At 38.6% G+C, this 8616-nt stretch overlaps 2 protein-coding genes across 4 annotated transcripts in view; one reads left to right on the top strand and one right to left on the bottom strand.

Moving 5' to 3' along the window:
- LOC106879176 (beta-keto L-gulonate decarboxylase) overlaps positions 1-6326 on the bottom strand; it is a 129583-nt gene extending 123257 nt beyond the window's left edge. The window contains exon 1 of the mRNA XM_089354467.1: positions 6275-6326. Within this exon, the coding sequence (XP_089210593.1) occupies positions 6275-6311 (37 nt within the window). The 5' untranslated portion in view covers positions 6312-6326. The remainder of the gene's footprint in view (positions 1-6274) is intronic.
- Positions 126-8616, top strand: part of LOC106880273 (tRNA-specific adenosine-34 deaminase regulatory subunit adat3) — an 80275-nt gene continuing 71784 nt past the window's right edge. For all 3 annotated transcript variants that reach the window (XR_001410730.3, XM_089354461.1, XM_014930146.3), the window contains exons 1-2: positions 126-748; positions 7873-7927. Coding sequence is in view for 2 of the 3 variants with exons in the window: in XM_089354461.1 (XP_089210587.1) it covers positions 697-748; positions 7873-7927 (107 nt within the window). In the remaining variant the exon portion in view is untranslated. The remainder of the gene's footprint in view (positions 749-7872; positions 7928-8616) is intronic.

The following is an 8616-nucleotide window of genomic DNA, read 5'->3' as shown; positions in this document are numbered from 1 at the left end:
TTCTGTGCGTCGTCTTTTACCCGCCTACCATCTTTTGTTTTCTAGCTGACAGAAAAATCTAATTGAAATCGATAATTAAATCTTCGTAAAGTAGGTGTTTCTAAGCACCGATAACTTGAGATTCTATTATACGTTGGAGGATATAAACAGCAGCAGGGAACATTTAGGTAGTGTTAAAGCATCAGAAAAAAGATATTTAGCTTTACATTTTACGTTCTGAGGTCAACTTGGCATTTCAACCTTCGGGGGGAGGGGTCGATAAAACAGTCGGTATTCATCGGTATTGGTCTAGAGATCGCCGGTTTGAGGAGACGACGTCATTCACCCTCTACTTCAGCCTAGCCTCTTTATCTGTCATGGAAGAATGATGAGTGGGTGAATGACGTCGCGTACCAATATCGAAGAATTACCAATTAATTAATACATAGTCCATTTAATATTCCTGTAATACATTCCTGGTGTTAATGGAATTATATTAATATATAGCAACAGACAAGGTTGACTTGGAACAGTAAACACAGTATTCTAGAGAGTTGAAATCTAAGGGAGGTTACTCTAAACGTTTGCCTACAAACACAGTTCGCACATGCCGATGTAAATACAACACCACTGTAAATATATTTTCTATAAAGTATTTTTAAAATACACCATCTTTGGAATGAGTGTTTGAAATCACAAAAAATAGATGAAATCAAAATGCTAATTGAAGCAGTACTGGATGACGTTTACGATAAATTCGTTGAAGTTGGTGAGTGATGTTTACTGTTGATTTTGATAATGTTATTGAATGAAAATTAATTCCTTTGGAGCGATCCAGATTTCCTGTATAATATTTACCCTTAGTGAACACATCAATCGACTATGAAACGTCCTCATATCCATTCTTTGTTATTTATGAAGTGATGCAATTTGACTTTAGCTATAAACCACGTGGTTAAAATTCAGTTTCTCTCTTTCACAACGTAAATAAGCTCTAGGACTCGTGAGGCCTCTTACCCGGTTCCCATGTTGTTTATGTAACTGAGATCATAACATTTTCCTGGTCCATTGCAAGGTTCAAGGCCAGCGATTTTTGAGGGGAGGAGGCAAGTCAATTACAATGACCCCAGTACTTGATAGGCATTTATTTTAATTTATCAACTCCGAAGGGATGAACAGCAAAGTTGACCTGAGCGATATTCGAACTCAGAACGTAAAGGGCCAGAAGAAATACCGCTAAGCACTTTATCCGACATGCTAACGATTCTACAAGCTCGCCGCCTGAATAAATATCTACGAGATATTTATAAACTCTTTTGGAGGTGATGTGTTGTACATAAGGTTAACACACGGTTTACCGTAGTGAAAATGCGAAAGTAAATTGTTCTAAAAAATGAATATAAATTGCGATAGAAACCGGGGTCTAACGACAGTGACGTCCCGTTATTTCATATACCTAATGGGTATTCCTTCGATATGACTCGACAAAATCAAAACACTCCAATTCGGCTGTTTCCGTGAAAAGCACGTGCCTTGTCTTGTCAACTTTCAGTTGACGAAATAGGAGGAGAAGAAAGCTAATGGGTTGTACGTACCTGCTTGTTCCTCTCTGTGTGTGTGTCGCACGCGCTTGCTCTTGTCTGTGTGTGTGCGTGCGTGCGTGCGTTTCGGTATTATTTGATCCTTTGACCCGCACGATTTTCACTAAGATAAAATTAAAAAAAAAAAACTCGAATTTTTCGTGTGGAATCAAGTACCCTGACCTCCTAATGCTGAAAACCCCTTATTTTTGTTCGGAAAAAAAAATATCCCGGAATCATTGGAATTTTTTTTTTTAATGAATTCCGGTGCTGCAAAACCCTTTTTGGCTTCCGTAAAACGGGATGGGGTGGAGTGGACTCCTCGGAAATTTCACCCCAATCCCAATTTTCAAATATTTTTTGTTATTTCTTTCTTTACCCATAATTTTAGATAACATTTTGCAGAAATATGTTTCTGAGAAATTGTGGATTACATTGGATTGAAAATTCAAAGAAGTTTGAAATGAATAAGTGAAAATACAGAGGTTATAGAAGTTAGTGGTAACGAAGTGTGTGGAGAGATAACAAACGATAAACTCATCTAAAAAAACACGCTAGAGTTTTTGCATGTATGTGTGAAACGAAGTAAAAGTATATTAAAACAAAATATTTTTTCCTACCTCTCAAAATCACTGGATATAATATATATATAATAATCCCAGATTGCGGAATAGACTTGAAAAACTAATGCATTTTCCCTTTGCAATTTTCGGCGCCGAAATAGTTTCATTTTTGTGCGGGAAGAGGGAGAGAAAAAGAAAGACAGAGTGGGTGACGAAGTTAACCTAAACTTTGAATGGTGATGATAAGGAAGGAATTTCAACCATGTTTCGTGGTCTGCTACCACAACAGCTCCCTTATAGGATCCAGTTAGCTCAAGACATCATCAGGAGGAACCACGTCCGGTTTAGGCCCCTACTCCTCTACCGTTTTGACGTGGCGGGACCCCTCCTTTCGGAGGTGTCTTCAGCTCTGGTGTTGGGTGCATGTCTTCTTTCACTGTTTGTGAATGTTCTAATCCAACTGTGGAATGTCCCTCGCTATGGTTATTTTCCAGGAGGTTCTGGCCACACGTCTTACTGTTCATCAACCCGCGTTGTTGAATTACTTTCTTCTGACATACCTTCCCTTGATAGTACTCGACAGTCCATCCCTGTTCTCTGCACTCTTCGATTAGTTTTTCATATCTCTTCTCCTTTCGTTTCTCTGCATTGTCGATGTTTTCTTCCCATGGTACTGTCAGTTCTAGCAAGATTCCTATTCTCTGTTCTCTGATATACATTATTTACATTTGACGGATATTCGTCCTCATCTTGTTTGTTGTTAACACAACGTTTCGGCTGATATACCCTCTTGGGGAAATTTCGAACCTGGGTTCTCATTCCTCGAGCACGGGTCAGTCGGTCCTAAGAAGCGGGCGAAAGCTTCCACGAAAGGCGCCGGATCCGTCACGAAAGCGAACGCAGTAGTAGCAGCGGCCGGCCTCGCATCGAAAGAGAATCGGGTTAATATTCCCGAACCCGAACTCGGAGAGGTGCCTGTGACCGTGACATTATGACGGAGTTCTATATAGGCTTTTATGAAATTTTGGTGTCACTGTTGTCAATTCCGTATTCTATCGTCCCTTTTTGACGACGTTATGTGTCAGTACGTAAGATATTCTATTTCTCTATAAATTATGTAATACAGCAGTAACCTTTCCATCTTTAGTTTAGGCAGAATATATCAATGCATAGTACTATATTATCCAACAAGTCCCCCCCCCCCTTTTTTTAAAAAGTTTAATACGCCCTTCCCGTCTCAAACGAGAAAACCATAATTTGAACATCAATCAGACGATAAAGTATTTGTCACCGACCACACCATGTACCTTATACAACTCCTCGCTGCTTGTGAGTGTGTTGTTCGGTCCTTAACTAAAAAAAAAGATAGTTCTACCTGTGTGTCTCATAACTGCTCAATCACGGCTGACCTAAGTAAGCAACAACTTGCAGTTCTCAGCCATGAAAAAGCAGGAAATATCTGGAGGACGAAATCTGTACACCGCACACAAACGTTTTAGTAGCTATCTGCATAATGTAGGGGCTGATTAACATTGACAACTAATGACGAGTCAGCAATGGTACCCCTACGTGGTCGCTCGATCTATTAAAATATCAGCCAGGTATCTCTCAAAGCAGCCAAAATATCATGTCATAGTTGAAGCATCTTTAATTCTGCTTATTCAGTGTGTTCCGGGACAAAACAGAGACTAGATGTAAGGGAGATAAATCACTGACAAAATAGGTGACTACAATAATCTCCTCCCCCCTCTCTCTCTGAGTTGAAGAGTTTGAACCCGAAGCGTTAGCTTCTTCATAAGAATTGGACTTATCAAATTTTATATCGATTAATTTTTACTGACACCGACTTTTGAAATATTTTTTTCTAGTTCTTAAATAATTACCTGAAATAATTGTCTCAAAATTAGAAAAAAAAGTAGTAATTACAACGTGGAAGACATGTATTAGCTATTCACCAACAATAAAACTGTTAACTTCACTTAATCACTTACTTGGTGTCAAAATTTCCTCACACGATCTGCGACCTCGTCACTGACACAGTTTAACAGTTGCATAGTTTTTGTGTTTTTGAATGGCTGATATGTATCTTTCATGTTGTAATTCCTTTAGTTTCGACACCCGTCTCTGATCATATTATTTAGTAGATAAGTACAATTCCGAAATTTAAAAACGTAAAGCCCCGCTGCGCGGAATCTTGCGGAATCTTGCGGAATTCTGCGTTAATCACCTCATATTTTGAGGAATTTTCAGAAAATATTTGCTAATTTGTATTCCACACACGAGAATTCGTACGACTATGAAACAAAAGTATTGTTTTTTTAATCTTTCAAATTAATTGTTTTTTAAATCAGAGTTTAAAATACAGACAGTCCGAATTTTTTGCTTAAATCCCAGGTATAGACCATTAAATATGTTTTTGAGGAGAAAGATATGGAAAAACAAACGAGGGTGTCAGGTGGTCGTGAGATGTGCTTAAAATAACACCTACATAGCCCTTAAATCACACATTTTTTTTTGCTTTGTTTTTGCATAATCGTATGAATTCCTGTGTGTAGATCACAAATTCGCAAAAATTTTCTGAAAATTCCAAAAACTAAAAACTATTATGAGGGTTATATGGACTGCTTGAAGCAGAATTCCACCTGATTTATTGTTCATCACAGACATTAAATCAATTATTCTGTATCATTAGTTAAACATGGTTCAGCATGACTGTTATCTAAGATTGCATAAAAATGTTAAGTAAAATGACTAAAATAAAGTTTTAAAAATCGTGCATCATTACTAACCCCCTACTTCATGATCAGCATGCAGTTAGACCACAGTCTTATCCACAAAAGCTGTCTACTTGTTTGGCAAAACTTCTCAGTTTTCCCTGCATTAATACTTATTTAATTGCTTCCATCCTCAAAGTTTACATAGGTCAAGATCACTGTACGTCCGTCTCTATCTCTAAATGATACTATTTCTCTCACAGGCATAAAACCTCATGTTTTCAGGGTAGTGGAATATTAGGATTGATTATATTGGTTTCAAATTTTGACACAAGGCCAGCAATTTCGGGGAAGGAATTTAGTCAATCACATCGATCTCAGTCTTCAACTGGTACTTATTTTTATTGACTCTGAAAGGATGAAAAGCAAAGTGAACTCAGAACATAAAGACGGACGAAATGCCACTAAGTCTTTTGCCCGGCATGTTAACTATTCTGCCAGCTCACCGCTTTATTAGGATTAATGGATCTGTTCAATTTGGCTCACAGATTTTTAAATTTTTTAAAAGCTAAACAGTTTGAAACTTCGTATACTGGTGGAATCCTGAGTACTTAACTGTCACTTATTTTATCAACCCTGAAAGAGTTGATAAAATAAGTGCCGGGAAGCATTTAAGTCATGGGAGATAACTCAGCTGCTATTGAAAACTTACTCAAATCCCTGTCATCTTCAGTAGTAATCTAGAAAATCATATCCAGTACAGCTTTAGTATCTATTATTGATTGCTGGGTTGTTTGAAGGTCGGACTAAATACTTTATAGTATTTAGCAACATTGCTATTCAATCTGAGTCTAAATGCCGTGGAGATCAACTTTGCTTTTTATTCTTCTGAGAAATAAGAATGTGTGTACTAGTTAAGAATTTATGTCGTTACTACTCTGGGGTAAATGCCCCCCAGCATTGCGTCCGTGTTAGTGTTCTTCTAACAAAATGCTGCGTGGTCCTAACTTTCAAGGCGCAGCCACTCTGTTTAAAGTTGTGTATGTATCCACTAACGTAGCTAGTGTGCCACCTTCGAACCCCACAAAAAACACATATTGCCTGTAGCAGACCCCAAAGTACCGCCCCTACCGTCCCCCCAGTACTCTAGTGTGTGTTTCATCATCATCGTTTTTTAACGTCCACTTTTCCATGTATGCATGAGTCGGACATAATTTTTTGCAATTTTCAGCTAATATTTCTCCACGTCCAAACAAGTTTTCATGAAAAATTAGATACGAAGGACATTGATTGTATGACAATCTATCACGTAACTATCACGCAATGCTTCTACAAGAAGGCAGTAACACGCACATATTCGATGATCTCTCATTTTTCGTCTACCAAATCCACTCATTACTCTTTGGTTAGTCACGAGTTATAAGTAGAAGACACTTACCCAAGCTGTCATGTAGTGTGGCTAAACCTGAAACCATCTGATTGTGAAGCAACTTCTTAACCACATTGCTGCGTCTATGCCCCCCCGCCTCTCTCACTCACTCTCTCTCTCTCTCTCTCTCTCTCTCTCTCTCTATGTATATATATATATATATATATATATATATATATATATATATATAGTCAGGGATTATGCCTATTTTTGTATTTAATAAATATAGTTATTAATTAATTTATCTGTATTTTCTTATTTTTCTAATATATATCATCATCATCATCATCATCATAGTCGTTTAACTTCCGCTTTCCATGCTGGCATGGGTTGGACGGTTTGACTGAGGACTGGCAAGCCAGAAGGCTGTACCAAGTCCCAGTCTGATCTGGCAAAGTTTCTACTGCTAGATGCCCTTCCTAACACCAACCACACTCAAATGGTGCTTTTTACGTGCCAACTGGCATGGTTGCCAGTCAGGCAGTACTGGCATTGGCCAAATCAATGACTTCACTTGACTCAACAGGTCTTCGCAAGCACAGTTTATTGCCCAATAATTGAAGGGTACTCTTAATTGGGCTGGTTATGCTGCACTGGTATAGGCCATGGTTAGTTTCACTTGGCTTGTCAGGTCTTCTCAAGCACAGCATATCTGCAAAGCTCTCAGTCACTTGCTATCGTCTCCATGAGGCCCAATGTTTGAAAGTTGTGCTTTACCACCTCATCCCAGGTCTTCCTGGGCCTACCTCTTCCATAGGTTTCCTCTACTGCTAGAGTGTTACACTTTTTCACACAGCTGTCCTCATCCATACATAACACATGACCATGCCAGCGCAGACGTCTCTCTTGCACACCATATTTGATGCTTCTTATGTCCAACTTTTCTCTCAGGGTGCTCACACTCTGTCATGTATGCACACTGACATTACACATCCATCGGAGCATACTAGCTTCATTTCTTGCAAGCTTATGCGTGTCCTCAGCAGTCACAGCCCATGTTTCATTGCCATGGAGCATGGCTGTTCGCACACATGCGTCATACAGTCTACCTTTCACTCTGAGTGGCCCTTTTTTCACCAGCAGAGGTAGGAGCTCTCTGAACTTTGCTCAGGCTATTCTTATTCTAGCAGCTACACTTTCAGAGCATCCACCCCCACTACTGACTTGGTCACCTAGGTAACGGAAGTTATCAACTACTTCTAGTTTTTCTCCCTGGCATGTGACGGAAGTTGTTTTCTGCACATTTTCAGTGTTTATTGCCCCTGAGCATTTGCTGCACACAAAAACTATCTTCCCAGTTAGCCTTCCTTTGATATTGCTGCACCTCTTACATGTCCATAGCTTACACCGAGTACATCTCATAGAGTTTCTACCTACACCTTTTCTACGGATCGTGCAGGGGTTTGTGATTTATCTGCCTTCCTACTTATTAAGACTTTGCTTTTTGCTAGATTGATTCTAAGGCCCTTCAATTCTAGACCTTGCTTCCATACCTAAAACTTCTCTAGTTCTGATATAGCTTTCTGAAAAGGATGGTTTGAGTCACATTAATTTTACATTTTCACATGGTTAACATTCTTAATACTCAATAAAATCACATTTTTCAGTGGATGCCATTGTCTGCAGGATTTTGGACAAAAAACAAACTTGCTATATTCAACAGTTAAGTATTATTTTTTTTCTTTTTATTAATATTTTTTATGGAACTCTAAGAGGAAAATTTAAATCCAATTTTCCATGATAAGTAAATTGAAATTGTTTTGATTAACCAGGATAAAAGATAGATCAGTACTCTTTTTTTCTAGTTCTCAGTCCCAAACTGGTGAAATTTACATGGTTGCTATTCAGCGTGAATCTCTGTAGGTCACTCTAGCTAAGGTGGAAATTTTAGAGAGCTTCAACAATGAGAAAAATTAAAAGTATTATTTATATTTCATTTTAGTCATCTGAGTAAAGGTACATGGCCTAATGGATAGGGTTTTAGCCTCCTGGTCATAGCAACATGGGTTCAATTCCTGACCTGAGCAGTGCATTGTGTCCTTGAGCAAAGCACTTTTTTTTCACATCACTCCAGTCTACTCAGCTGTAATGAGTACCAGCTAGTGTAGCCCTCCCTTCAGCTATCACATCGTGGATGTTCTGCTGGGTGAAGAACCCAAGAAAATGTGTATGTTAGCTTGAGACTACATTAACACCTAAAACAATTAACAAAAGCATGGTACATGTTACCAAACCATACTCACATGCAACTTATGACTGGTTGTACTTTTTAGTCATGTATAGTTTTGTTAGTTGTCCACTCTGCTGGGTAGTTGGTGTTAGGGAGGGCATGCAGTTGTAAAAACTGGACC

Source organism: Octopus bimaculoides, chromosome 6 (assembly GCF_046866305.1).
Source record: "Octopus bimaculoides isolate indiv1 chromosome 6, ASM4686630v1, whole genome shotgun sequence".
Taxonomy (NCBI): domain Eukaryota; kingdom Metazoa; phylum Mollusca; class Cephalopoda; order Octopoda; family Octopodidae; genus Octopus; species Octopus bimaculoides.
This window is presented reverse-complemented; position numbering and strand designations above follow the sequence as displayed.